Source organism: Corvus moneduloides, chromosome 17 (genome assembly GCF_009650955.1).
Source record: "Corvus moneduloides isolate bCorMon1 chromosome 17, bCorMon1.pri, whole genome shotgun sequence".
NCBI lineage: Eukaryota > Metazoa > Chordata > Aves > Passeriformes > Corvidae > Corvus > Corvus moneduloides.
The window spans coordinates 965437-992848 of NC_045492.1; the positions used below are offsets into that span (position 1 = coordinate 965437).

Below are 27412 nucleotides of genomic sequence, written 5' to 3' on the forward strand. Positions count from 1 at the left end.
AGGCTCAGGACTGCTGATGGGAAGGAAATGTGAGCAAGACCTGCTGCCCTGGTGTCCCAGGACCAGCATGTGTGCTGCCTCAGGTGAAGGCTAGAAGCTCCCCAGCCCTGTTTCTCCAGGCTTTGGATCCCTGCTTGGGAACGGGGCAGTTCCCCAGCTGTTCTCTGCTCCAGGCCACTTTTTAGAGGCCCTTTGAGGGGCTGCTTGACCCTTCCAGCCACTGTTCCCTTTGCGTGGCTACAGGGACCATTGACAGAGGCCACCCGTGGTGCAGCCTGTGGACACTCTCTGGCCTCTCCACGGAACCCCAGGGGCCCTGGTCCTCCATGCCTGCCAGCCGGGACCTGCCGCGCCGCAGCCAGAGCTGCTCCGGGGAGCTCAGGGCGAACCACGGCCCGCGTGTCCCCGGCAGCGTCACCCGCGGGTGCCCGCGGCTCCGCAGGGCGCGGCATCCCCGGTGCCGCCGGGCGCTGCGCATCCCCCGCGGGCCGGGGGCACGCGTGGGCCGCTCCTTACGTCTATATAAGGCCGTCCCGCCGCCCCGGCCCCGCCGCCCCGGCCCCGCCGCATTCTTCTGCCTTGTATGGGCCGGGCCGGGCCGGGCCGGGACCCTGAGCCCGCCCGCCCCGCGGAGCCGCGTCCCGCAGAGCCCGCAGCTCCCGCAGCTCCTGCAGCTCCTGCAGCTCCTGCAGCTCCTGCAGCTCCTGCAGCTCCCCGCTCCGGGACAGGTGAGGCGGCGCCGCCGGGACCCGCCCCGGGACGGGAACGAGCGGCCGCGGGGGGACACGGGAGGCCCGGGCGGGATGGAGCGGGAGGGATGGAGCCGGAGGCATGGAGCCGGAGGGATGGAGCGGGAGGGATGGAGCCGAGGGGAGCAGGGGGAACAGCCCCGACCGTCCCGGGAGAGCAGGGGGAGTTGGCCCGGCTGCCTCGAGGAGCAGAGGGAGGCAGCCCCGCCGTCCCTCCACCTCTGCGGTGCTGGTGCCAGTGCCGGTGCCGGGGTCAGCCCTGGGAACGGGGCGAGGTGGCAGGCGGATCCCCGGCGTGCCCTGCCGGTCATCCTGTACCCGGGCAGCCTCTTGCCAGGCCCAGCAGGAATGTCCCGGTAAGGGCAGGCGAGGATTGGTCCTGAGCCAAGGTGTAGGTAACTGTCTGCAGTGCCTTGGAGCTGGGACATCCTGGCTTCCCCGGGAGTGCAGAGCTGCAGGAGAGGATCCTGCTGCCCATAGCTTCACCCACCTCCTGATCTCTCAGACTGTTCCAGTCTGGAACATCTGCTTTTGCTCCAAGTCCTTTTGCTGATGACCACAGCCAAGATCCAGATGCATGCGTGATACTTCAGATATCTCCCCGGTGACCTGGGAGCAACTTCAGGCAATAAACTTCTGTAAGGCAGAAAAACTTTATTTAGCTCATTTCCTTCAGCCTTAAGCACAGAGGGATGTTGTGTTTTGTTTAGTCTTTCCCATGAAAACTTGAGGTCCTCTTGGCTTCCCTCCCAGCGTGCCCTTTTGGTACAAAATGTTTCGACTGTGATAAAAGCCAGGGAAGCTCTAAAACATGGATGTGTAGGAGAAGGCGGTGGCCGGAGCTGAATTCTTTGGAGTGGAACATCCGCAAGTGTCAACAACCACCGCTGCTGACCAAAGATGGTCGGGTTCCTTCAGTCGCTGGAATTTTTTTCCTCTCTCCCTGGCAGGCTCTGTGCGTTTGTAGGAGGAGTTTGCGGTCACCTCCCCCCTCCGAGGCGCTGCGGCCACATTCCCCCGCCGAGGTGAGCCCCTTAATTCCCCTGGGAAAACGGCAAACCCCGGCCAGGGCACGTTATGCTGATTGCCCGAGGCCATGAAGACCTTGTGCCGGTGGTCCATGTCCCAGCCTCCCCGGGCATCGGAAGGTGCTGGGTGCTTGGCACACCAAGGGTGTCTGTGCCAGGGCTCCTCGTGGAAGGCTGCGGAACTTGTGCTTTGGAAGGGTTTGCGTGGGTCACATGGTGAGGTCCTTGTCTCCTAAACTTGGTGGGAAGCATCTAGTCCAGAAACCATCTGCTGAGCTTGCAGCCGAGCCCCGCAGCTGTGCGTGGGCCTGGCCAGGTCCCCAGTGTCTGGTGGAAGCTGGGGGAGGGCTGGGATGAACTCTGCATCCCCGGGGTCGCTGCACACTTTGCTCTGGCTGCCTGATGCTGCCCTGCTCCTTCCTCCCTGGAATCTGTGCTGGTGGCTGTTGCTGGACTGGAGACACAGCCCAGGGCTCGGGTTCTGCTTTCCTCTCACCTCCAGGCTCCCTTTCCCATCTCCAATAAGGCCATAAAAGGAGCAGAAGGGCAGCCGCCTCCGTTCCTGCAGTGCCGAGTGGGCTGCTCCTCCCGCAGCTCTCGGTGCCTCTGGCTGGCAGTGGGGCTCCCCTGGCACCAGAAACCCGCGTTGGTGAAGCTGAGCAGTGCCACATCCCACGGGCATCCTGAGCAGGGCTGTGCTGGAGGAAAGGGATGGTTTAACAACAAATGAAGCAGGGAAGATGAGCTGCTCCCTGCTCCCTCCTCCAGCGTGACACCCCGTGCTGCGGAGCAGCCCTGGGGCTGGGAGAGGAGCCTGCGGATGGCAGAGCTTTGCGGGTGGAACGATGTCCCGGCTGCTGCACTGCCCTGCAGCCTCCTGTGCCACCTCACCCCGCTGGCCCTCGTGCCACCCTGGAGGAGGGATGGGACCTGCTGCCTGTGCGGGGCTGCCGGGTGGCCGTGTGTGGTGGGGGGCCAGTGCTTGCCCACCAGTGAACGTGGCTGCTTCATGCTCGCTGGTGCTCACAGCTCACTCTGGGAAGTGGCTCTGGGCAGAGGTTTAACCACAGTCCCCATGAGGAGCCAATGTTTGCCCTGCAGGAGTGTCCCTCGGGACAGCCCACGCTGTTGGAATCACTCTTTCCCTCCCTGGCCCAAAGCATCCAGCAAAGGTACATCGTGCCCCTCGCTGCCAGAGTCTGGTGGAGGAGCTGCTGGAGCAGATGTCCCTGCCTGGCTGTGCCAGGGATGGCAGGGCAGCCCCACTGCAGCCTCGTCAGCACTTCCAGAGGTGGCTCCTGCTGGAGCAGCTTCTGAGGAGCCACCCTTGGGAAACCCTTGGTAGCATATCCCGGGAGATCATAGCTGCTGGATACGTGTGAACATCTCGGGGACGGGGATAGGCTGCTGCCTGTGCCAGAGGAGCTGCCCTGTCCCCTGCCTGCCACTCCTCCTTCGTGCCACCCATCCTGTCACAGCCTCCTCAGCCCAGCAGTGAGCTCCCACTGGGAGAGTGAGCTGGAGCAGCACAGGAGGAGCTGCAGGGGAGGGTGGAAGCAGGCAGAAGGGAGAAGGACGGGGCTGGGGCTGCCCTGGCAGCACTGCCATGTCCCTTTGGCTTGTCCCACCCTCCCCAGCACAGCCAGGAAGCAGCACCAGGATGGAGTTGCTTGCTTGGTTTTTACCAAGGAGGAAACACATGGCAGTTTATATTTCTGATAACAGTGGGTCCTTTCCTCTTTCAAACTAAACTATTTACTAATTTATGAACCCTTTAGGTTAGCCCCATGGTCCCTTGGGCCTGGCTCTCAGGTGGGGGAGGCACAAGCCCAGTGGGAGATCATTTTGCCTCCACTGCAGGAGGCTGGGAGATTGTTTTGGCAGGAGCAGTGGCAGAAAGACAAGGGAATGAGGGCAGCTGGTGAGCTGGGGACCAGATCAGTTTGTGACTGTCATGGTGTCACCCAGCACTGACCTCCTTGGCTCTGCTGCCCAGGATCCACAGTTCCTGGGCTGGAGCAGTGCTGGGATGGGCCTTTCAGCGGGCGGTGCCAGCAGCAGGACCGGTGTCCGTGAGTCTCCCTCTTGCTGAGGAGGAAGCTGGAGGTTTGGTGGCTGCACCACTTGTCTGAGCCAAGTCCACCCCAGCATGCAGGGCACGATGGCCAGGCATTCCCTGCAATGCTCTGGGAGCCAAGTTTCTGGGAATCCCAGAAAGCATGGCTTCGAGGACCAGGGCAGCGTGGCCATCAAGCCCTTGTGCAGAGCAGGGACTGCTTGAGCTGAATCAGGTCTTGCTGCAGATTCCTGCACAGAATCCATGCACAGGAACCTTTCCCCACACTGACTCAAAAATCTCTTCCCAAGTCCCAGGCAGCCCAAGGCAGCTGTCAAACAGCAGAGGTGCAACGACTGAGCTGGACCTTGGGACTGAGCATCTTTCCAGGGCGCATTCTGGATCAAACTGCAGATCCATCTGCTGTCAAAATCGTACTTAATGCTGCTAAGGAGCACTGTCTCTGTGGAGAGGCTGCCAAGCCATGCTGCTGCTGGTCACAGTCAGGGCAGGGTAAATATTTGGATAATATCAATTCATGCGGTGAGAGCAAAACTCCTGCTTATTTCTATAGTCTTCTGCTAATAATTCTGCTAATAATTTGATGTGCTTTGAAAGCTGAGCCCAGTGCCATGGGCCAGCAGCAGAGCTTTTATTTCTGGCTCTGACTCGGCCTGGTGGAGTTGTGGTGTTGAACTGAGCCGAGGGATGTCAGCAGCACGCGCTGCCTGGGGTGTCACTGCTGCTTGGCAGGGCATGCAGAGAGGGGCTGACCTGCTGCAAAGAGCTCTGTGGTGCTGGAGGAAGCAGCAGGCAGAGATGGACCGGGGAGGTGAGGTCTCCTGCTCACCCAGTGTGGGCACAGCTGGGCTCCCCAGCCCTGCTGCTCCCCTTGGCTGGCTGGTGACAAACATCTCTTTCCTGGGGACTGGGAAGGGATGGAGGGTTCGGGGGATGTGGGAGGATTCGGTGGCTGCTGTCAGGTGCTGGGCTCGGCACAAAGGAGGGAGCTGAGGGAGGTGTGGATTCCATCCTGGAATGGGGGGCATATGGGGGATGAGGGAGGACTCCTGGGGACATGGGGGATGTCCCCTGCAGATGAAGGGCCTTGCTTGGACTTGGTGGGTGCTCCCACAGTGGGATGAGAGCATTCTCAGGGTGTGGGAAGAGTGCCCAGCCCCCTCTGAGCTTGGCTGGTCACCATGGTGTGTTGGGCTGTGATTTGGCACTGCCTGATGCCCCTGGAATGTCCTTCCAGCACAGCCCAGCTCTGGGAACCTGGAGACCACAGCAGGCTGAGGACCAGGCTGGTGGTCCCCTACCCCAGCCTCTGCCTCTGCTACCCCTTGAGAGAATGATAGCAGGAGGGGAAGGAGAGACCTGGAGAGTGGTTCTGGTGTGGGGAGGGCAGGGGAAGGCTCTTTGAAGGCTGTTTGCTCTGCTCTGGTCCATGCCAGCAGCAGAGGATGTTCCCCAAGACCCCGTGGTCCCCCTGGGGTCAGCACTAAGGACCCAGCTGGGAAGCAGATCCCAGAGCAGCCCAGTCAGGGTGTCCAGCCCAGCAGGGACAGTCCTGGCCTGCAGCTCACTGGGGTGTGTCTCCATGAGATAGGATGTGGCTCCTGGATTGCTCCATCCCAGGGCACTGATGAGGAGCTGAGGTCCTGCTGCCCACCAGGCACGGGGCACACAGAGCACAGGACTGACACTCTGCTCTTCCACCAGAGAATCCCTTCAGGGCCCGTTCATTTGCCATTGCCCCTGCAGCTGCTCCCCAAGCCGGGCGCTGGCCTGGAGGAGGCCCAGGGCTGTGTGTGAGGGAGGAATGGCTGCGGCACAAACACGAGGGCTCGGAGCAGTGTCCCTTCCCTGGGCTGACCTCAGGCCAGCCTGTCCCATAGGCCAAGCTGGGCTTTGCTGCCATCCTGCTGGGCTAAGCCTGGCAGGATTCCCCTGGGAGAAACCTGAGCATCCTCCTGTCAGGCAGCATGGTGGGCATGTTGAGCTCCCATGGAGCAGGGTGTCCCAAACCCTGGCTGCACCCCCACTCTGCCAGCGTGGGGATGCCACCGACCCCCTGCTCGGAGACTGAGGGGGCCTGGATGCCATCCTGGGGTGGGAGTGGGCTCTCTGCTCCAGCCCTGTTCCTGCTGGGGGCCCCAGTTCTGGCTGGGCACAGGAACCCCCACCTTGGAAGAACCAGGTTTTCCTGCTGTCGTCCTGCCTCGGTGGTGCTTGGGGTCCGCGTGGTCCCTGTGCCATTCCCCATGGGACACACACTGCCCCAGCTGTGTCCCCAAAGGTGGGGCTGTCCCACTGCTGCCCCCCTTCTCCTGGCATTCGTCAGCACCATCCTCAGTGCCCTGCGGCCCTGGGGCTGCTTGGCTCCTCTCCCGGCTCTGCAGCCCGCCGAGGCCAGTGGTCCCCTCTCTCCTCTGCCTCGGGGCCCTTCCCATGGGCTCCCCGGGCAAGGTGGGGGGCACCTGGACAGGGAGGGCAGCAGCAAGAGGTCTTTGACCCACTGGGAGGTGGGATGGATGGATGGATGGATGGACAGACAGATGGAGGGGCATGGGAAGCAGTGGTATGTGAGGAATGTGCCTGGAGCAGATAACCCCTCCCTGCTGGCTGCTGGGTGCTGGGGCTGCTTCTGTGCCACAGCATGGAGGGTGCGAGGCTGACCCACCAACCTGGCAGCTGGGCTGGGCCTGGGAGAGCCTGCCAGAGCAAGGGGAGACTGGAGGGGCATGGCCACAGTGCCGGAAGTGTTGAGACATCCATCCCCATGTCCCCGGGACTGGCACCCAGCCCCGTGCTGGGCTGAGCATCTCTCCCTGTGCCCAGACATGCAGAGAGGACAGGCAGTGAGTGGGTTTGGAGGCTGCCTGCAGCCCCTGGGGGACAGTCCTGGGGAAGGGGAGCCAGTGAGCACTGCCTGCTCCATGACTGCCCACGGAACTCGTCAGAGCTCAAGTCCTGCCTGTCCCCATGTCTGACCCTATGACCACCTCATCTCCCTGTGTTGTCGAAGTGTGTGACAGCTGGGAAACTGAGGCACAGGACTGGAGGTGCCAGGGGCAGTGTGTCCCTGTCCTGGCCCCCCAGCTCAGCCTCCTGATGCTCCTGCCCCCAGGTAGCCCCCCAGCCACCAAGATGTCCAGCAAACGTGCCAAAGCCAAGACCACCAAAAAGCGCCCCCAGCGCGCCACCTCCAACGTCTTCGCCATGTTCGACCAGTCGCAGATCCAGGAGTTCAAGGAGGCCTTCAACATGATCGACCAGAACCGTGATGGCTTCATCGACAAGGAGGACCTGCACGACATGCTGGCTTCCCTCGGTGAGGACACTCTGCCCTCGTGCCCCGTGGGCCCCTCTGCCCCCAGGAACACCTCAGCAGCGAGGAGAGCTGCAGGGTGACCTCGTGCCCATGCCCAGTGCTGGACAGTGGCTGTGCTGGGATGCTTCAAAGCCTGGGGGAGGATTTCTCTGCTCCACCAGCTGAGCACAGATGGGGTGTTTGTGAGGCATCCAAGGGCAGGCAGCAGCTCTGTGTGCTGCTCACAGGCGCACTCAGGAGAAGGGAAGAGACCCTCGGGGCTGGAGAAGCTCTGCCCTGGGAGCAGCCACCAGCTGCAGCCATGGAGTGTGCGAGTAGTCTCACCCCAGAGTGTCACTGGGGCTGTCCCCTGTGGAACAAAGCCCTCCCGTTGCTCTCAGCTGGGGTGACACAGGCTGGTCTCTGTGCTGGTGAGATACCTGGACTGGTTGAGACTTGCAGGTCTGTGCCCACTCCCTGCCCCAAGCCATTCTCCTTTGCTGCAGACCATGGCTCCCTCCTCCCACTCCCGGCGGTACCTCCATTGCGCTTCGGGAGGTCTGTCAATGATTGACCTGGCAGCCAAACCTGTTCTGGAGGTCCTGCCCGACCATGGGAGGGATCTCGCTCCTCCTGGTGAGCCAGAGCTCTGGGAGCAGAGAGAGGCCGGTGCTGGGGGCACGGACCTCAGCAGAGCAGCTAAACCATCCCTGGTGCACCCGTGGTGGGAGCAGTGCCAGGGACATCAGCAGCATGAGGCTTGTGTGAGGAGATGGCTGCCCCTCTCCTCGGAGCTGCCAGGGGAAGGAAAAGCCATGGGTTTCATTCCAATAACTGCAAGTTAATAACTGCACCTCCCCCGAGGCAGAGCTTGTTCCCAGGTGTGGATGAAAGCATTGGGAGAGGTGCTGAGGGGAGAGCACTGGGCGCTGCAGAAAATCCATGTTCATGGGGTGGGTGAACAAGAACCAGCAGATCAATTTGCAATGGAAAAAAGCCCTTCCAGCTGTTTGCATGGGCTGAGCCCAGGGATGGGAGCTGGGGGAGCAGGGCCCTGCATCCACCCCCTGCCTGTGTCCCGCAGGGAAGAACCCCACTGACGAGTACCTGGAGGGGATGATGAGCGAGGCACCGGGGCCCATCAACTTCACCATGTTCCTCACCATGTTCGGGGAGAAGCTGAACGGCACCGACCCCGAGGACGTGATCCGCAACGCCTTCGCCTGCTTCGACGAGGAGGCGTCAGGTAGAGCACAGCCCCTCCGCCATGCAGCCAGTCCGAGGGCTGGCCAAACCCTCGGGAATGGTCCCCGAACAGCTCCAGAGCGGGGTCTCTTTGGGACAGGTGGGGAAGGGGCCGTGCTCAGCCCTCCTCCTGCCCCCTGCCAACGCCGTCCCCTGCCCTCCTTGCAGGCTTCATCCACGAGGACCACCTGCGTGAGCTGCTGACCACCATGGGGGACAGGTTCACCGACGAGGAGGTGGATGAGATGTACCGGGAGGCGCCCATCGACAAAAAGGGCAACTTCAACTACGTGGAGTTCACCCGCATCCTGAAGCACGGGGCCAAGGACAAGGACGATTAGAGCCCAGGGCCACTCACCCCTTCTGCCTCATCCTGTGCACACTCCCTGCCCCTTGTCCCCCCCTTGCTGCCCCAGATTCCTCCCAGGAAACACCTCCCAGGACCATCACTCTCCATCAGGACACGCTTGGAGGGGACACACTCCCATCACTGTGTGCCCATCCAGCCCTTCCCTCCCATCACGTCTCCCACCCACAGGCTCACCCACTGGGCCCCCCAGCCTGGCTGTGACCCCTCCCCCCCCTAGCAGCCATTGAACCCCTCAAAGCCACCATGCCACTGGTCCCAGGGCTGGGGTGAGCATCCCCCGCTGGTCTGCTGGGATTTGGGCTGGCTTGAGCCTGAGCGAGCCCAATTCAGGGCCATAGCACAGAGGAAAAGCATCTCTTCCTCTCCTCCCACACTCCCCTTTCAGGAAAGAACCCCCACTTTGTTCCTCCTCCCTGGCTGTTTTATGGCTTTAGAGCCTGAGATCTGAGGGATTCGGGAAGCTGAAGGGGTGTGTAAAGCCTGAGGGGTGTGACAGACCTGTGCTGTGTGTGGCTCCCTCGTGACCAGTGCCGTGCTGTGCCTGGGGCTTTGGGAAGGTGGGTTTGGGCACTGCACCTCCTCACCTTGCTGCCCTTGTCAGTCAGGGCCCCTTCCAGTGGGGCAGCCTGTTTTTGAAACCAAATTGCTCTCAAATGATGTAAAGTCAGCTTGAGCATCATTTTCTGCGTTAGCTGGTGGGCTGAAGCTCGTTCTGCTTCGCCCTCGTGTCGGGATGGGCTGAGACACTTTGGCAAGGTGCTGACCATGCTCCCCACATCAGCTGATCCAGGGTCCCAGGGGCTTGGCTGCCTTTCTGTGTCACCCTGGGTGGGTGGGAGGGCAAGAGACAGAGAGGGTAAGAAATGGGGAGGGGGTTTGTCCCCTTGGTTTGGTTATTTGTCACCACCCTGACAAGGGTGTGGGAGCATGGGGCGCTCCCACCTTGTGAAGCTGTGTTTGTAAAATGCTGCTTGAAGCCAGCCCATCTCCCTGCCCTGGAGGGAGGGATGAGATTCCAACAATTCTTTATCCAAAAGGGGGGACAAAACTACAAACCCTGGTGAGGGCATAGTGCATGGCAGAGATGCTCCCAGTGCTGGGAAGGCTTGGGTAGGGTCTGTGGGAGCTCCATGGGCATATGCTGGGATCAGAGGCATCAGAGACTTGCCAGGCCCCAGATGATGCTCTCTCACCTGGGAGATGATCCATGAATGAAAAGCTTCTCCTTGGCCCCAGTGCTTCTATTTTGTAGGCACTACCAACACAGGAAAAAGGAACTAAATTGTCAGATATGAAGGGCTGAACCTGTGATCTCCAGGGAGATCCCCAGGGTCAGGGCTTGTGCTCTGCAGCAGCAGCCCCAAACCAGCCCACCTCCAGCCTCATGGGTACCAAGCTTCTTCCCTAATTCCCTGCTGTGCTAGGGAAAACCTACAGTTGTCCCACTTCCAGAGAGAATTCCCAGGCCTGAAGGCTGCTGGAGGGTGGGATGCTTTATGAAACCTCCTTCACTGGGACACCCAGCAAAGTGAACATCCCACAGACATCACTTTGGGGCAGAGGAGCTGATGCTGGAGCTGTGGAGAGATCGTCTCCTGGGGCAGCTGCATCCAGGAGTGATTTCAGCCCCCCTGACCCCAAGGGATCACCTTGTGTGACCAGCCCAGATCCCCGCAGCACCAGGAGTGGGATGGACTTACTGCTGGTCCCAGCTGGGAGCTGCCACAGGCTCCAGCCTGCAGCTGTCAGAGGTGCTGCCTCAAGCAGCTCCCAAAACTGCTCGGTCTGAGCTGCCCCTTCACTGCCATGGCTGTGGTGGCACCGTGGGACTTTCAACCCTGAGGCAGCAAAGCAGAACAAATTTGTTATTGGACACTGGGGTACATGTGGGAAGAGTAAATAAACTTATTCCACTGGCTCAGGTTTCCCAGGCTGCCCCACCCCTGGAAGTGTCCAAGGCCACGTTAGACGGGACTTGGAGCGAGCTGGGATAGTGGAAGGTGTGGAGTGAGATGAGCTTTAGGGTCCTGTCCAACCCAAACCATTCTGGGATTTGATGGATCTCTGAAACCCCAGAACTATCTGGGCTCATGTGAACCTCATGAAGTTCAGCCAGGCCAAGTGCAGGGTCCTGCACCTGGGCCAGGGCAGCCCCACACCAGCACAGGCTGGGGCTGCTGGGTGGAGAGCAGCCCTCGAGAAGGACTTGGGGGTGCTGGTGGTGACAAATTGGATGTGACCCAGCCATGGGCACTGGCAGCCCAGAAAGTCAGCTGTACTTGGGCTGCATGAGAAGCAGCAGAGGCAGCAGGTGGACCAGACCTGACTCATTTCAAAGGTATTAAATAGCAGCAAAATAAAGACATTCATTTCAGAAGTGTTCGCTTGGGGCAGGAGGACACCAAGGTAGGCAAATAACCCCCTTTTGGTCAGTCTAGAAGAGCTGCTCCCAGTGCAGAAGTGTGTCCTGAGCTCGGAGGGCCCCTCCTATGTGTCAGTCTGTGCCCGTGGCTCCTGGGGCTGTCCCTGGCCCCATCCCCTCTGCAGCCTCCCCCCGGGTATTTGTCCACAGGGAGGAGATGCCCTGAGCCTGCTCTGCTCCAGGCTGGGCAGTCGCAGCTCTCTCAGCCTCTCCTCATGGCAGAGATGCTGCAGTCCCTCCATCACCTTGATGGCCCTGTGCTGGACTGTCTCCAGTCTGTCCCTGTCTCCTGTACTGGGCAGCCCAGCTCTGGGCCCAGCACTCCAGGGCTGCCCTCACTGGTGTGGAGCAGAGCGGAAGGATCCCCTCCCTCCGCCGGCTGTGACACAGCTCCCAGTGCAGCCCAGGACCCCCTGACCCCAGAGTGTTTGCTGTTCTCCAGTGCTGTGAGCTCCATCCTGGTGTCCCCACAGCTCCTCTCGCCATGTCCAGAGATGTAGGTTAGAGGAAAAGGGCACAGCAGTGCCTGCTGAGAGAGGGTCTGTCCTGCCCTACAGCCTCCAGAAAGGAAACAGAGCAGAGCTTCCCCAAGGGAAGGGGCAGGAGGAGATGGAGGGGCTGCAGTGCCCAGCTCCCAGGACCAGTCCTACTGGGGGAATCCCAGCCTGCAGCAGGTGCAGTGGCCCTGAGCAGGGAGCAGGACCTGCTGCTGGAGCAGTGGCCCCAAGGGCAGGGTGGCAGCAAACAGCCAGCACAGCCAACCACAAATCCAATTTTCCTTGCTAAAAATGCAGATTAAATATCAGAGGGTGGGCAAAGGATGGAGAGAGTCCTGTCTGGGAAGGGTCGGTACCCTGGGAGGCTGTCTGGGGATTCCATCATCCCCCTGGGGTTCCAAGCACCCCCCTGGGAGTTCCAGCTTCCCCTGGATTTCCAGTGCTTCCCCTGGGAGTTCCAGCTTCCCCTGGATTTCCAGCATCCCCCTGGGGTTCCCAGAATCCCCCTGGGTTTCCAGCATTCCCCCTCAGGCTCTTGTTGGCTGATTGTTGTTCAAATTGCTGAAGTTTAATAGTATTATCATGTCAATGGGCCTGGGCAGGGCCCAGCCTGGACGCGTTCGTGATGGGAAGGGCAGGGAGATGCACCACAGCCCCTTCCCTGGCCCCTCATCCCCGAGGCTCCTCACTCCCCATCAGCTGGGCGCTCCCCGGCTCCTGTGCCAGGCTGGGCTTGCCCAGGGATTTGGGCTCCTCCCGCGCTCCACTCTGGCACCAATGGGATTTTTCCAAAGCTGCTTCCACACAACCAGCCCGGGGAGCAAGGGGGGGTGGAGGGATGCGGGGTGGGGGGGGACTCGTGGCCCCGTGGGCGGGTGTTTGAGCCCAGGGACCATTTCCCGGTTGTATCAATTCGGTGGAAGACTAAAACAGCGTTTGCCAAAAGGTGGGAGCAAAAGTAGCCTGCTCAGGAGGACAGTCTTGCTTGGGCAGGACACAGACCCTGGGCAGCGTCCACGGGAGTGCCCGGGGGGGTCTGGGGTGTCACACACCAGGAACGGGCTGCAGAGGGAGCAGAGTGGGCAGGATGAGCCCACCCTGCCCGCTGATGGTCCGGAGTGGGCAGGAGCCAGCCTGGCGTGAGAGGGCTGGAGGGCCAGGGGATGCTCCCTGCCCCGGGGTGGCCCTGCAGAGGGTGGGATGTGCTGCCAGGGCCCCCACACCCCACCTGTGCTTCACCAGCCCCTGCTGCCTTGGCATGAATGCAGCAGTAGCAGGTCGGGGCACAGTTCCACTCAGGTCATGGAAGATTTAGAACCAACAAAACAAATGCTTTAAGGAATTCTCCTTTTTCTTTTGCTATTTAATCCCTTATTGCACGACACAATCTGCTTTTCCCAGACCAAAAATCAACCATAAAAGAAGGTTTTTTGTAGCTTTTTTCAATACATGAAGGGATTTCCATCTTTTACCCTGCGAGCAGCAAAAAGGGAAGGGAGGGAGGGAGGGAGGGAGGGAGGGGAGCTGCAGCACAGCCTGCAGAGGTGGTGGAGCCTGGGAGGAGGGAGCTGCCTCTGAAGCAGGGTGACATCAAGCCAGGTCTTCGTGGGGAGAGGTGGAGCAGGACCCGGTGGCCCTCGGGGTGCTGTGCCCCAGCAGCACACAGGTCACTGGGGGATGCACACGCGTGTGCTCAGCTTGGCAAGCACGAGCATGGATGTGCCCAAGACTGGGGATGGACATCCCGGGAAAGGACATCCCCAAGAGATCCCCCCCAGACAGGGGTCTCTGCGGGCAGGGCTCTGGGCTGGCTCCAGGACAGGGCCGTCTTGGCTTCCCATGGTGGCACCTTCTCCACCACAGGTGCTGGGATGTGGCACCACTGCTCTGAGCAGCTCTTCTCTCTTCTTCCCACTGATGAAGACACCGCTCCAGGGGACCCACGATGGACACATTCCCTTGGGCCTCACTGAGCACCTGGCAGAGGGTGACAGTGCGACCCAGCCCCACATCACAGAAGGGCACAGAGCTGTGCTGGGGAAATTCCATGCTCACCACACCTTGGACCAGCAGCACATAAATGGAGCAATTCGGTCTCCAAAACTCCAAAGGTGACCTTGGGCTCTGCTGGGATGGTGGAGAGACACAGGGAGAGCAGAAGAACTTTCAGAGACCTTGGCCAGCCTGATGGCCATGGCACAGTGATGGTTCCACCTGGTTCTTTCTCGGTCACCACCATTGCTTGGAAACACCTTCCTCTGTCACGGAGCAGTGATGTGCTGGGCTTCTGATTTCCCATCTGGCAAGGACCAAATGAAGCACTGGTGGAACTTCAGGGTGCTCTGAGGTCCCCAGGGCTGTCACCCACACCTGCCCCTGCACCTCCTGTCTGAAGGCCTATCCCTGTCCCCTGCCCACAGACACCAGTAACCCCTGGGGCTCAGCTACAGGATTCAACCAGGGGGAAGGAACTTGTGCAGTGCCCTGTGGGGTACCCCGGCGTGGATGCTCCTGGGTGGGAGTCCCAAGGTTGGTGTCCCCGGGTGGGTGTCCCCAGGTGAGCATCTCTGGATGGGTGTCCCTGGGCGGGTGTCTCCAGTGGGTGTCCCTGGTGGGTGTCCGTGGGGGGAATGTGCCCAGGTGGGTGTCCCCGGGACTGGTTGTCCCAATGTGGGTGCCCGTGGCTGGGTGTCCCCGAGGGTGCCCCTGTGCGGGTGCAGCTCCGCGGGGGGGGTTCCGCGGGGCCAGGCGGGTGCGGGGGCTCCGGGGCTCCCCCTGTCCCTGCTCCCTCCCGCCGGGGGCCGTGTCCGGGAGCGGGGCCGAGCCCGGGGGTGCGCCGGCGCCAGGTACCGGCCGGGACTCCGCGGGGCGGGGGGGCCCCGGTGCCCGGTGACAGCCGGGGGCGGGCGGGCCGGGGCCGGGGCCGGGGGCGGGGGGCCCGGCGAGTTCCTGCCTCCTCGGGAACAAAGGGAACTCTGTCTCGGCATCTGTCACCGCCGCCCACCCAAAACTTTCCGCCGCGCCCGGCTGCCCGCCCGCCGCCGCGGGACGGCCCCGCACCGGCCCCGGCACCGAGACCCCGGCGCGGCCCATGCGAGCGCCCAGGCGGCGGCGGCGGCCCGGGGGTGAGCGCAAAGATGGATCCCGGGGGGCGCGGGGGGAGCCTTTGTGCGGGACGGAGCGGCCGGGCCGCGCCAGCGCCGCCCGAAGTTTGCGGGAGCCGCGGGCGGGGGTCCCGCCCGCCCCCGCTGCAGCTCGGAGTTACGGCGGAGTTTGCGCGGCCGGGGATAACTCGGGGCCGGCGGCGGAGTGCGGGGCCGGGGCCGCTCTCCGGCCCCTCTCTCCCCCCGCCGCCCGGGGCCCGCGGCTGCCGCTGCCCCGCTTTGTGTCGGCGGCCCCGGCCCCTCGCTGCCTGTTGCGGCCGGAGGGGCCACGGGCCCGGCCCGCACCTCCCCGCACCGCCGGGCCCCGGCCCGCACCGCCGAGCCGAGCCCCCGGCCCGTGACAGCCGCCCCCGCCTCCATCCCCGCCGCACAATGACCCCGCGTGGTTCCTCTCCCACTCTCCAGCTCCGGCCTCTTTCTCCTGCTGAGATTGTTTTTGTTTTTAACTTCCCCTCCTCCCAACCCACCCCATGCTTGATTTTTTTTTTTTTTTCCCCCTTTCCCGCTGCGGTGCCCCCCGAGCCCCGAGTGCCCCCGAGCCCCATGCCGTGCGCTGGGCTCCTCCGCACCCCCGGGGCTCTGTTTGCTGCCCCTGTTGTCCCGCCGGTGCCGGTTGTTTGTGTCTCCCCGGGGGTCTCTGCCTCTGGATTCCCCCCCGGCCGGGCCCAGAGGGGTTGAGACCCCCGCTGGAGGCGGGGGGAGGTCGGTGGGAGGCCCCTTCCCCTCCCCCGACCGGACACCGCCTGATGCTCCATTCGGTTCCCCCTCTCCAGGATTCGGCCAGGAGGGTCCCGCGGGCAGCTCCACCATGTCGGACAGTGAGCCGGGGGACGAGGACGGCGCCACATCCCCCGACCCCTCGCAGTGCAAGAGGAAGAGAAGGGGCAACCTCCCCAAGGAGTCGGTGAAGATCCTGCGGGACTGGCTGTACGAGCACCGCTTCAACGCCTACCCCTCGGAGCAGGAGAAGCTCAGCCTCTCGGGGCAGACCAGCCTCTCCGTGCTGCAGGTAGGAGCCAGCCCCCAGCCGCTGGGGACAGCGCTGGGGACACTGCCACGCTGTGTGGGACAGGAGAACCCCACTGAGGATCCCAAAGGACTGGGCAGGCTGGGATCATTTGCCACTGAAGGGCAGTGAGGAGGCGAGGGAAGGGATGTTGGGGGAGGAAAGGCACCTGTGTGAAGGGAGGTCTCTTTGGGGAGCCGTCTGAGCCCTGGGGACCAGCTCTGCTGGAGCAGAGCATTCTGGCCAGCCAGAAGGTGGAGGGACTGGAGTGGGAGCAGGCTGAATACCCTGTTGTCAGTAAAAGCTGCACAGGTGGGAGGGTTTTGGGAGATGCTACTTTATCCTGTTCCCCTGAACACCCCCAGCAGAGGCCAGGATGACCACCCCCTGCACACAGAGCTGGGCAGAGGACAGCCCTGGGGCTGGGCAGGGCCAGGAGTTAGACTTGATGATCTTTGTGGATCCCTTCCAGCTCAGGATCTTCTGTGATTTTAACCAGAAGGGAGAGGCCGGGCTGGGCTTTGAGCCTTGTAGGCTGGTAAGTGCTGGCTGGCCCCTGGTCCCAGTTACACCAGCTGCATTAAGGGGAGCCCAGCTGGGGACTCCTGTCCAGGAGTCTCCCTGTCCTGCTGCTGGCTGTGGGCTGATGTTCTCCATGTGGCACCATGGCACAGGAGCCCTGGGCAGCAGGGGGGATGAGCAGCGCTCGTCCTTCCGCGCTGGCGTGCTCCCTGCCTGTGCTCGGGGTGTCTGGGAGGGCCTGCCTGTCGCTGCTGTCCCTGTGCTCCCTGCACAGGCCTGGTGCCCCGGGCCCCATCCCCCTCTCCCAGCCTGACAGGGTGTGGGCTTCACTCTGTTCTCTGCTTCTGGGGTGCAGTGGGGTGCAGGGCAGTGGGTTTGCTCCTCTCCTGGAGCTTCCTCTGTACCTCTCGCTCCTGTCCCTGTGGCTCAGCACAGTCCTGGCCAGCTGTCCCAGCCCAGACACCGAGTGTGGACAGGGGCTGTCTGCTTCCCCTCTTCCTGGCCAGCAAGGCAAACCTGCTCTTCCATTCTAATGTGTTTCTGGAAATGTTGGCTGTGCCACAGGTGTGTGTCCAGCAGCTGCTCCTGGACAGGCTGGAGCTCCTGGACAGGCTAAAGGCTGAGTGTCAGGGTAGCAGCGATGGGCTTGGGGCTGTGGGAACTGGACTTGTCCTGGCCCAGGTTGGCATGACAGTGCCTGGCACACAGGGGTTGCCCAAGGGCTCTGGTGGGACTGGCAGGTGCCCGGCTGTCAGTGCCCTGGGCCCCATGGGACCCGGGAGGAGGCTGGCACATGGGTGGGCTTGTGTTGAGGTGTGGCCTTGCTGTGTGCCAGCTGTTGTTTGCTCCAGGTGACCCCCACAGCCAGTGTGTGGCCCCTGTTCCCCCCAGGCAGGGGGTCCCAGCCCAATGGGTGGCATTTCCCAGTGCCATCCGAGACTGGGATTTCTGCCAGTCTGAAGGGATGCTGCAGGAATCCATGGGGATGCTCCCTCTGCCTGTTGGGGTGGAGGAATGGGACACTCCATGGTGTGGCCGTGGGTTTCAGTCTGTGGTGCTGATCTGACCCCTCCAAAAAGCCTCTGGAATGCAGGGCTCTGCCACAGCCACTGGCCAACCCCCCCAGTTGTTTCTCTGTGCACCCCCCTGCCCACTCCAGTGGCCTGGGGAGCTGGAGCCGGGCACTGGCAGCCAGGGAGCAGGGAGAGTGGGAAGCCATGTGCCTCCCTTGCAGAAATTCCAGAGCTAAGGAAGCGGCACCTGCTCCCACTGAGGCTTCCCGGACAGCAGCAGCTCTCCAAGCCAGTGCCCTGCTGCGGGATGGATGGGCTTTTCCTCCCTGTGAGGGGATGCTGCTCCCGCAGTGCTGGGGGGACAGATGCTGCCCAAAGGGACAGAGTGGGGTGTGCTGGTGGGGGGGAAGGGATGGCCCTGATTAAAAATCAATAAACTGCTTCAGAGGCAGAGCATGTCCCAGCTCTGTGACAGTGCCTGCTGTCACAGGGGCTGCGTGTGCCCGTCTCCGTGCCGTGTTCTCCAGTGGGAAGTGAATGCTGGAAGGAGCATGGTGGTGGGGACAGGCAGGATTTTGGGGGGTTCTCAGCACTGAGGAGTTGGGCTTTTTGTTGGGAGTCCATCTCTCTGGTTGGGGATCACAGTGGTGGATGGCCGTGGGATCACAGGATCATGTCAAGGGGGCCCAGCTGAGGCTTGCAAGGGAGGGGGTTTGGAACAGAAAAGGGAGTAAGACTGGTGTATTTGAGGGTTTTAATGCCAAATATTGTCTTAAAGACAAAAAAACGACAACTGACATCTTGCTGTGATTGAAGTTATGGCAAGTTCTCTCTCCCTGGGGGAAATATTTTCCATAGCTGTTGATTTAGGAAAGATCAGGCATTTTTTCCCTCCTGATTTATTCTCTTCTAATTGTTTTCTAGGAAGACGGGACTTATTTTAATGTAGCATTTTATATAAAGATGCTGAAACAATCCATGGCCAAGGCTCAATAATGGCAAAGGGCTGCCAGACGTGCAGCCTCTGTGCTGTGCAGATGTTTCGGGGAGCCTTTAGCGTGAGCTGTGACCCAGCTCATGGGCAGAGGCACGGGGAGGTGTCTGTGCTACCCTGTTCCCAGCCCTGTTAGGGGCTGAGGGGCTGCAGCTCCATCACCTGATGGTTTCTAGGGTTTTCCATCCGTGCTGTTCTCCTGCCATCCATCTGCTCTGGCAGCCTCAGTGCTCCCATTCGGGTTGGCAGCGCGTTGGCACCGGCAGCAGCGTGGAAACAGGGCTGCGCCCTAGGATGGGTCACCTGGAGAAGGAAAAACTGTCCCGAGCCTGGGGACCTGCAGGATGGGCTCCGAGCTGGCTGTATGCAATGCCACGGCCTCTGGCTGGGGAATGGCAGGAGCTGTGCTGTACCCGCCTGCAGCTGGGACCTTGGGGCTGCACTGGGGGACAGCACTGAGCCCCTCCTTCCCTGGGGGCAGCTCTGCTCAGGAGCCACCGCAGCTCCCGGGGCTCCGGGCAGTGGTGCTCTGGCTCGGGGGCGGCTTGGCCCCAGCAGCCCAGGCTGTTCCCGTTCCTGTGCTGCGATGGAGCGGGAGCTGTGGGGCGCAGTCCCGCAGCAGGGCTGCCAGGGCGGGGGGTAGCCGGGACAGCGCGCAGGGAGGAAGGGGCTGCCCCGGGCAGGCGGTGCCAGGCAGGAAGCAGCCGGTGTTGGGGTTTCCGTGGGTGCCAGCACTAGTTGTGCCCCTCTGGAGCCCCACGGGAAGGAGGTGCAGGGCTGAGGGGGGACCTGTGGTAGTCGGGATGTGTGGGAGCTGCTGCCGGTTCGCTCTGGGGCTGCAGCCCCCGCTGACCCTCTCTCCTCGCAGATCTGCAACTGGTTCATCAACGCGCGGCGGCGGCTGCTCCCCGACATGCTGCGCAAGGACGGCAAGGACCCCAACCAGTTCACCATCTCCCGCCGCGGGGGCAAGGCCGGCGACGTGGCCGTGCCGCGGGGCGCCGCCGCCGGCTCCGGGCTGCTCGTGGTGCCGCCCGTGGCGGCCGCGGGCTCCTCCAAGGTGCTGTCGGTGCCGGTGTGCCCGCAGGTACTGTGCCACCCGGCGCTGGCCGTGGTGAGCGCCCACAGCCCCGAGTGGGAGAAGCCCCCCGGGCCCGAGGCCGTGCCCAGGGCGGGCGCGGGGCCCGGCGGCAGCACCCTGACCCTGCTGGCGCGGGCCGAGGCGGGCAGCCCCACGCCCGGACTCTTCAACACGCCGCCCCCGACGCCCCCCGAGCTCTTCGGGGACGACTTCAGCAGCTTCCAGCTGCTGGTGGAGGTGGCCCTGCAGAAGGCGGCCGAGCTGGAGCGGCAGCGGCAGGGGGTGCAGCTGCCCCTGGCGCCGCACACCGAGCCCCCCGGAGCCTCCAAATAACGCCGGGCCGGGTCCCGCAGTGCCCTTCCCCGGGGGGGCCCGACCCTCCCGGCCTCTGCCTCACCCCCATCCCAAGAGCGGCCTCCTGCCTCCCGGCGGCTCCGGTCTCTCTCGGCAGCCAAGGCGGCAGAGGAAGGGCCGGCCCGGCCCGCCGGGAGATGCCCTGCCTGCCGAGGACGCTGCCCCGGCTGTGCCCGGGACCGTCGTGACCGGAGCTCGGCGCTGGCCAGAGCGGGCACTGGAGCTCCCCTGGAAAACCTGCTGATCTCTTCCTCTCCTGCGAACAAGGCTCCAGCCAGCGCCGTTTCCTCAGGGAGACAGAGAGAACCTGTTTTTTTAACGCTGGCGTCTATTTTAAGGACTGTGGATGACGAGCTTTGTCTCCCAAATCTCTGATCTCTTCTCCCTTTCCCCCCCGCCCCCCCTTTTGTTTTTGGGGGACCTTTCTGTTTCCCGGTGCTGGCCAGGGGCCCTACCTTGCCCAGGGAAGGGCAAAGGACAGATGAACTGGAAACATGGAGTCTGTGGCATTTTATCATGGAAAAAATAGAACCCTCCTCTTCCTTTTTAGGTTGTTCTGGATGCTGCCAGTAGAAATCTCTATGGTGCTGTTTAGAAAGTTTTTTGTTGAAACATTTTCCCTTTAATTGTGATTTGTTACATGATTATTACATTTTTTTTCTGTTTTCTTTCTTTCTTTCTTTTTTTTTTTTTTTAATCTATAAGCATTTCCACAACTTCCCCACGTTCCCCTCGAATTCATGCTGAATGTGTGCATGCTGTGCCCAGAGCAGTGAGCGCGTGGCCAAGCCTGGGCAGAGCTGAGACTGTGAATTTTGTACCCAACTTCCTTTCTTTTTCCTTTTTTTTTTTTTTTTTCCATAAAACCTTTGGAAAGAGGCGTGGTGCGGGCACGGCCATGTGCGTCCTGCAAGTGCAGCCGGGGGTTCCTGGGAAGCAGCGCTGGGAAGGCGCAGGATGGAGGTGTTGCTCCCGGTCCCGTCCCTCCCCGCCGCTCGCCAGTGCAGTGCTGGGGACCTCTAGTGACAAACTGGTGTGTGCTGGGAGCCGGGCCCGGGCGGGTCGGGGGCTCTGCGGCAGTTTTTGGGCTCCTGGCTGGGCGTCGCTCGCTGTCCCTGGGTGCGGTGCCGCGGTCAGGCACTGCTGTGCCCTGGGGGGGTGTCAGGTAATGACCGTGCCCTGCCCGAGGAACACCAATCCCGTGGGTAATTAGCCAGATGAGTTGATGACCAGAGGGGGTAAAGCTGCAGGACCGGGAGCTCTGCGACGCTGGGGGAGAGCACTGGAGGCAATGGGGCTAGAAGGGAAAAGCACTGATTTGGGGGACTGCTGTGTTCCCACCCCCCATTTCTTCAGAGGGAAGGTGCAGAGGAGAGGGTGCCGTGGGAAGGCTTCCCAGTAGTGTCACCTTGGCAGGTGCCCTGCGCAGTGCTGGGCCAGCTGGGGTGGGTGCTCCTCATGTGCCTGAGACCAGCCCCTCTCTCACGCCCACTTCCATTTCTGTGTCCAGCCTTCTCCCTTTGACACCTTTCCAGGGAAAGTCCTGAATTTTGGGACTCCCTCTTTCACCTTGTCAGCCCCCCGCAGCTCTGTCCCTTGCCCTAGGGGAGGGAGAGGCTTTTTGGTCTCCTGCTCTGGTCTTGCCCCAGTCAAACCAAAGTGGTTTCCTTCCCCCAGAGGTGTGCCTGCGCCAGGGGCTGGTGCTCCTGCCCTGGGATGGACCAGAGAGTGGGGAGGGCAGGAGTTATTGGAATTAAATTTATGGAGAAATAACAAACTACTGTAAATATCTTTTTGTTTGTTTTTTCTATTGTCAAATAAAAGTTTTTTTTAGTTTTGTTGGTTTTTTTAAAATATGAGCTGTGTGCCAGAGTGAACTGTGTCATTTGTGGGTGCCTCACTTGATTCTCCATCACCAGGAGAAACTCCTGGGCCACCCCGGAATAGCACCTGGGTGTCCCCCACTCTCCATGGGCTGCTGGGGCTTTGTGCTTGTGGTGAGAGATGTGGGATAGGGCACGTTCCCAGGGGAGTGGGGGGCTGGAGCCAGGGCAGGGTCTGCCAGCCCAGCTCGGGGGTCTGCTCTGTGCCAGGGGGTCGCAGCTGGGGACACCACAGCTCTGCTGCCCCTTCTGCAGCCCCAGGCAGCATTTCAGGGCTCCCGAGCTGCACAGAGGGGCCAGTGCCCCTTCGGACCCCCAGGCAGGTCGAGCAGAACCTCGGGGACCTGCTCCCCCCACCAGAGGCCCGCGGCTCCCGGGGGCTCAGGACACGGGGCCGATGGGCGGTGTGAGGGCACAGGGGTCACGCGGGGGAGGCACCGCTCTGACCCCCCCACACCCACCTCCATCGCCTCCCAGGGCACCAGCGGGGACTGGTGGTGCTGGGAGGGGTCCTCCAGTGGGACCCCCGGCCCTGTCCCAGCCCTGCAGCCCCCCAGGCCCTGGGCTCTGGCCTGGGCACACGGAACAGCCTCATTAATGTGACACTCTCCTGTGTCCCAGAGCAGTTTGGGTTGGAAGCACTTGGGCCCAGCCCCCTGCCAGGGGCAGGGACACCTTCCAATGTCCCAGGCTGCTCCAAGCCCCAATGTCCAGCCTGGCCTTGGACACTGCCAGGGATCCAGGGGCAGCCACAGCTGCTCTGGGCACCCTGTGCCAGGGCCTGCCCACCCTCCCAGGGAACAATTCCTTCCCAATATCCCATGTGTGTCCTTGATCTCTGTTAATGTGAAGCCGTTCCCCCTTGCTGTGTCACTCCAGTCCCTTGTCCAAAGTCCCTCTCCAGCTCTCCTGGAGCCCCTTGAGGCCCCGGAAGGGGCTCTGAGGTCTCTCCGGAGCGTTCCCCTCTCCACGTTGAACATTCCCAGCTCTCCTAGCCTTTCATGCTTCCCACGCCACTGCCGACCCTGCCCCCAAAATCCGCACGAGTGGGTGGGTGAGGCTCCGGGACGCCTCCGGGGCAGCTGCCGCCCATCGCTGGGGCAGGTCCGGGCTGTGCCCAGAACAGGGCAAGGAGCGGGGAGCGCTGCGCATCCCGAGGGACCCCGAGCCCCCGGGCCCCACCCCCGCCTGGTCCTGCCGGGAGCTGTGTCCGGGCCGGCCCCGGGGCCAGCCGCTGCCCCGCCCAGTGGGGGGATGCCCGGGCAGAGGGAGCCGGGCCGGGGCCGCGGGAAATCCCGCGGGAAGCCCCGGAAGGAGCCGGGAGCGGCTCCTGGTGCTGGGAGAGCGCGGGGCTGTAGCGCCCGGCCGAGACGAGGACACCTGGATCCCGGACACGGACACAGGACGGGGCCAGGGACCGGGATACGGGATACGGGATACAAGATACGGGACCCCGGCCCGGGCCAGGGACACCGCGCACGGCCGCGGGCACCGACCCGCCGGGAGCCGGGGTTGGGGCGAGCGGAGGCCACGCCCACCACCGACACAAGCCCCGCCCCCTCCCCGCAGCCTCACGCCCATTCGCCGCAGCGGCATGCACTGTGCTGTGATTGGCTGACAGGGCCATCCCGGAAGTGCTTTGATACACGGCCTCACCCCCTGTAGCCACTGGGGGCGGCCATTTTGTTTCACCCGCCATCTTATGGTAGGGCGCAGCCATTTTGTTAAACGTCATGCCGCTCTGTGATTGGCTGACAGCCATCTCGTGACACCACCATCCCCACGTGATCTCAGGCAGCCCCGTGATTGGCTGCCCGCGACCTTGGGGCTCAGAATGAACAGGTGGATACAAGGTACGGAGATGAAATTATTCATAAATGTGTTTGTGTTAAATATCTGTAACAAGTACTTCTCGGATTTATAAACGGTGTGTTTAAATATTTCTAACACATTTTTCTATGTGTGTTACACGTATTTATATGTATATGCATGTAGAATATGTAACTCTACCTCTATGTGTGTATGTATTTTAATATATGTAGGAGAATTTAAAATACTGTATTAATTATAAGATATAAGCAATATTAATTAATCTTTACAGCTTTGTAAATTCACTTACATGTTAAAATATATGCACATATATGTACAGAGAACATAAACATTACGGGCAGGCCCAGCCCAGGGCAGCAAGGATCGTTCCACAGCTCCGTAAGCAGCAGCTGGGAGGAGTAAATAATAAAAACAATAAGTTAACCCTCACCTTTCCTTGGTGTCCCCCCTTTCTCTGCCAGAGATCCCTAAAGCTGCATCTTTACAATCCGCCCCAAAACCCGACAGTGCAGCCCTGCAGTGTCTCTGCCCCCACGGAGCCTTGAGGTTTGGGAAAGGCCTCCAAGGGGAGCCCGGGCTGCTGCCAAAGCCCAACAGGCCCCAGGTGCCACCTGCACAGACCTTGCCAAAGCCTCCAGGGCCAGGGACTCCACCCCTGCCCTGGGCAGCCCTGGCCCCCTTTCCCATGCAGGACCTTCCCCCAGTATCGAACCTGAGGCTGTTTTTCCTTGGCCCCTGGGAGCAGAGCCTGACCCCAACCTCCAGCCCCGTTTGAATCCCAGCACAGCTGAGCTTTGGGAATTCTATGGTTGGGGGCAGAGACCTCTGAGAGCGGATTCATGGACAGCCCCAGACAGCACACAATGGGCAGCAGGCATCATTCAGGATTTCACTTTTATTTATTTTTTGCCTTCTGGATCACCAACACTCTCACTGAAACCTCTGGGATTCCACCTCCACCCCCATGACAGTAGCACACAATCTCCCAACTTGTTCAAACATGTGAAGAGGAAAAAAAAAAAAAAAATCCCCAGCGAGATCCCTCAGGATGGGACAAAAACCTTCAGTGTGAGAGGGTGGCAAAGAATCAGGGGGGTGGCAGCTCTGGCTCCAAGGAGCCAGACTGGAAAGGAGACCTACAAAGGGGAAAAAAAAATGGGCTAAAAAATATTTAGCAATCCTTCCTCTACCCAGAGAGCAGGGAGATAAGGAAAAAATAGTCATCTGCTTACACACAGGGTATATATTTTTACACACACTTGGACACACATCTAGATATAGTACATGTAAAAATATATGCTATACATCTGCCCACCCCCGCGGCGGCGTGGGCAGGATCCGTGTGTAGGAATTACTATACAGGTACTACTAAGTGTATATGTGCATATGTACACCCCCTCCTCCTGGACACGCTGAGCCCACAGCCGGGATGCTCCCGCAGCCCCCCGCTGCAGCAGCTCCTCTCTCCAGCAGCCATCCAAGGAAAATGGTGTTGGAAGGGGAAGAGGAGGGAAATCAAAGGGATGTGGCTCGTGCTCTGTGGTCCTTCAGCTCCGCTCCTGTGCCCGGAGCAGGGTCCGGCTCTCGGGATCCCCTGCGCCAGATTTATTGCACATTTTGCTTCTGGGCTGCATTTCAACCCCACATTCCACAGCCCCGGCGTCCTCTCCCTCCAACAAGCTGAGGATACGACCCCCTGTGCCCGTCCTCCCCCACCCCAACATTCCCATCCCAAGAACACAAAGCCCAGGAAGGCTGCTGGCTGGAGAGGGCAGCAGGAATAACACACCACAGGTGTTCTCTGCGGGGACAGCAGGGTCCGGACACGGGAACCGAAGCCATGCAAAGGGTGGGAGAACGGGAGCTGGAGGAGGGAAAAAATAAAGGATGAGAAGGGCAGAACAGATCTGAGGAGGAGGAAGAACACAGCATGGCAAGTGCTCAAGGCTTCGTGTTTTCTTGTCCTCTTCTTGTAAACAAGCTAATAATTCTCATGAGATAGAACAAGTAAAAAGACTGAAGTTCCAAGTCGAGGGGCTGGAGTTCCCAGGAGTCTGTCCAGTCCATTCAGCAACACCACAGCCGGGGAGAAAACGAGGGGCATTTTTTCTTTTTTTAAATTTTTTTTTGTTTGTATTTTTTCGTTTTTTTTTTTGTTAAAATCTTCATTACTTAAAGCTGAGAGAGAAAAAAGCCAACTCAGGAGCCCTTTTCAAGGATGGCTCATTGTCTCTAGACTGAATAAATCACACTAGTTTCGAGAGAACCTTTTTTTTTTTCCATTTAATGACTTATAAAAGCCGCGGGCTGGCCGTGGCCGGGCTCAGAGGCGGGTCTGGGCCTCGGGGACGTAGATCTCGATGCTGTCAGCGCTCTCGGTGGCCGAGTTCTGCCGCACGGACGCCGCGCGCTTGGCCGCCATCAGCCGCTTCCGCGCCTCCTGCCGCTGCTTGTCCGAGTCGGAGCCTTTGTCCCGGCTCAGCTGCGATTTGGACTTGGCCGGCTTCTTTGGCACTGGAGGGGGTGGTTTCTTCTCTTCCTTTAGGGAGACAGTAAGGAAAAACCCAGACCTGATATAAATGTGTGCAGCTGGGCGCCAGCTCGGCCCCGGCGGGGCCTTGCAGGAGGGGACTGGGATCATGTCGGGGAGAGCAGCTCTGGAGCAAGACACCCTGCAGCATCAGCTGCCCTGGTTTCTACAGTGAGCTGTTTGGCATTTCATGGAATCACAGAATGCCCTCAAATGGGAAAGGACCCACCAAAAGCATGGAATCACAGAATGGTCTGGGTTGGAAGATCATCCAGTTCCACCCCCTGCCATGGCAGGGACGCCTTCCACTAGACCCTGTCCAACCTGGCCTTGGACATTTCCTGGGATGGGCTGTGCACAATCCGGAGGTTGACAATCCACAACCAGGATCATCAAGTCCAACCCCTCCACGGACACACCTGCAGGACGCCCTGTGCCTGGCAGCGCTGTCCAAATGCTCCTGGGGCTCTGGCAGCCTCCGGGCTGGGACCATTCCCTGGGGAGCCTGGGCAGTGCCCAGCAGCCTCTGAGGGAAGAACCTTTTTCCTCATCTCCAGCCTGACCCTCCCCTCCATGCAGCTTCCATGGTACAGGGCTCTTGTGGAGTGGCCTGGAGTTCACAGACTGTCTGGTTCAGCTGCAGCTCAGAGCACAGCACAGGGAGTATGAAGACACAACTTAATGTGGAACTGCAAAATTTTAATCAGCCACCCTGTCCTGAGCCACAGTCCTCCCCTACCCTTATCTGCAGAGCCAGGACACCACCTCTCCTGCATTTCCCAAAGGTTCCAGTTGTTTTTTACATTACTTAGGCACCAGGGATAGTTAAACCCATCCACACAGTGCTGGGAACACTTGAGGCCCCTGCACCACTGCTCAGCACCCCAGGCTTCCTCCATCCAACACCTTTTTCCCTTGTACAAAACTGTTCCCACTATTACTCAAGAGGAATGGCCTTGGTGCCTTGCAAGGCTGTGAGGTGACTAGTGCAGGAAGGCCAAAGCCCTTGAGAGCATCTGTTTGCAGACAAAACCAGATCTCAGATACCCCAAATGTGTGCAAGGTACTCAGGCCACTTCCCAGTGCTCCTCACTCACCTTTCTCTCCGGTGTCTCTGCCAATTGCCAGCTATTAGCTTTGAGGTGGTACAGCTCGTCAAACTTCATGCTGATGTCTTCAATGGACAGCTGGAGGAGATCCCAAAATCCAGCCAAGTCCTGGGCTGTGGGTCTGGGATTGGCGTTAGGGTTCTAGAAGGGGAAGCGTTAAGAACACCCTTTCAGAAGGAACACACCCAGCAGAGCAGCGTGCACAGCACATTCACCCCTTTTACGTCTGCCTGCAAACAAACC

At 60.8% G+C, this 27412-nt stretch overlaps 3 protein-coding genes and 1 long non-coding RNA gene across 6 annotated transcripts in view; 2 read left to right on the forward strand and 2 right to left on the reverse strand.

Moving 5' to 3' along the window:
* The first annotated feature begins 692 nt into the window (after nucleotides 1–692).
* MYL9 (myosin light chain 9) lies at nucleotides 693–9421 on the forward strand. Its single transcript, XM_032127008.1, has 5 exons — nucleotides 693–728; nucleotides 1700–1774; nucleotides 6967–7170; nucleotides 8234–8395; nucleotides 8563–9421. The coding sequence occupies exons 3-5, from the start codon at nucleotides 6987–6989 to the stop codon at nucleotides 8733–8735; spliced, it is 519 nt and encodes a 172-aa protein (XP_031982899.1). The 5' UTR covers nucleotides 693–728; nucleotides 1700–1774; nucleotides 6967–6986; the 3' UTR covers nucleotides 8736–9421.
* Nucleotides 9422–13065: 3644 nt separating this feature from the next.
* Nucleotides 13066–15627, reverse strand: LOC116452459. Its single transcript, XR_004243501.1, has 3 exons — nucleotides 15417–15627; nucleotides 13744–13982; nucleotides 13066–13660 (listed from the first exon to the last, which is right to left on the reverse strand). It is a non-coding gene; the product is annotated as an uncharacterized LOC116452459 (long non-coding RNA).
* Nucleotides 14348–21673, forward strand: TGIF2 (TGFB induced factor homeobox 2). 3 transcript variants are annotated; one of them, XM_032127005.1, is made up of 3 exons: nucleotides 14348–14529; nucleotides 15621–15856; nucleotides 19251–21673. In XM_032127005.1, exons 1-3 carry the CDS (start codon nucleotides 14352–14354, stop codon nucleotides 19794–19796), a joined length of 960 nt encoding a protein of 319 aa, XP_031982896.1. In that variant the 5' UTR covers nucleotides 14348–14351; the 3' UTR covers nucleotides 19797–21673. The 3 variants fall into 3 exon arrangements, with proteins under 3 accessions (XP_031982896.1, XP_031982897.1, XP_031982898.1); XM_032127006.1 differs by lacking the exon at nucleotides 14348–14529 and adding an exon at nucleotides 14612–14808; XM_032127007.1 differs by lacking the exons at nucleotides 14348–14529; nucleotides 15621–15856 and adding an exon at nucleotides 15863–16391.
* A 2734-nt stretch (nucleotides 21674–24407) lies between these two features.
* The window catches only part of DLGAP4 (DLG associated protein 4), a 150246-nt gene continuing 147241 nt past the window's right edge, over nucleotides 24408–27412 (reverse strand). Inside the window, 2 exon segments of the mRNA XM_032127407.1 lie at nucleotides 24408–26069; nucleotides 27158–27310. Of these exon segments, the coding sequence (XP_031983298.1) occupies nucleotides 25854–26069; nucleotides 27158–27310 (369 nt within the window). The 3' untranslated portion in view covers nucleotides 24408–25853.

Excerpts from the sequence above, each read along its gene's own strand:
- MYL9 (XM_032127008.1), top strand. The coding sequence starts at position 6,987 with ATGTCCAGCAAACGTGCCAAAGCCAAGACCACCAAAAAGCGCCCCCAG. Across the intron at positions 7,171-8,233 it reads CGACATGCTGGCTTCCCTCG|GGAAGAACCCCACTGACGAG; the intron begins GTGAGGACACTC and ends TGTGTCCCGCAG. Across the intron at positions 8,396-8,562 it reads CTTCGACGAGGAGGCGTCAG|GCTTCATCCACGAGGACCAC; the intron begins GTAGAGCACAGC and ends CCCTCCTTGCAG.
- TGIF2 (XM_032127005.1), top strand. The coding sequence starts at position 14,352 with ATGTGGGTGCCCGTGGCTGGGTGTCCCCGAGGGTGCCCCTGTGCGGGT. Across the intron at positions 14,530-15,620 it reads CGGGGGTGCGCCGGCGCCAG|GATTCGGCCAGGAGGGTCCC; the intron begins GTACCGGCCGGG and ends CCCCCTCTCCAG. Across the intron at positions 15,857-19,250 it reads CCAGCCTCTCCGTGCTGCAG|ATCTGCAACTGGTTCATCAA; the intron begins GTAGGAGCCAGC and ends CTCTCCTCGCAG.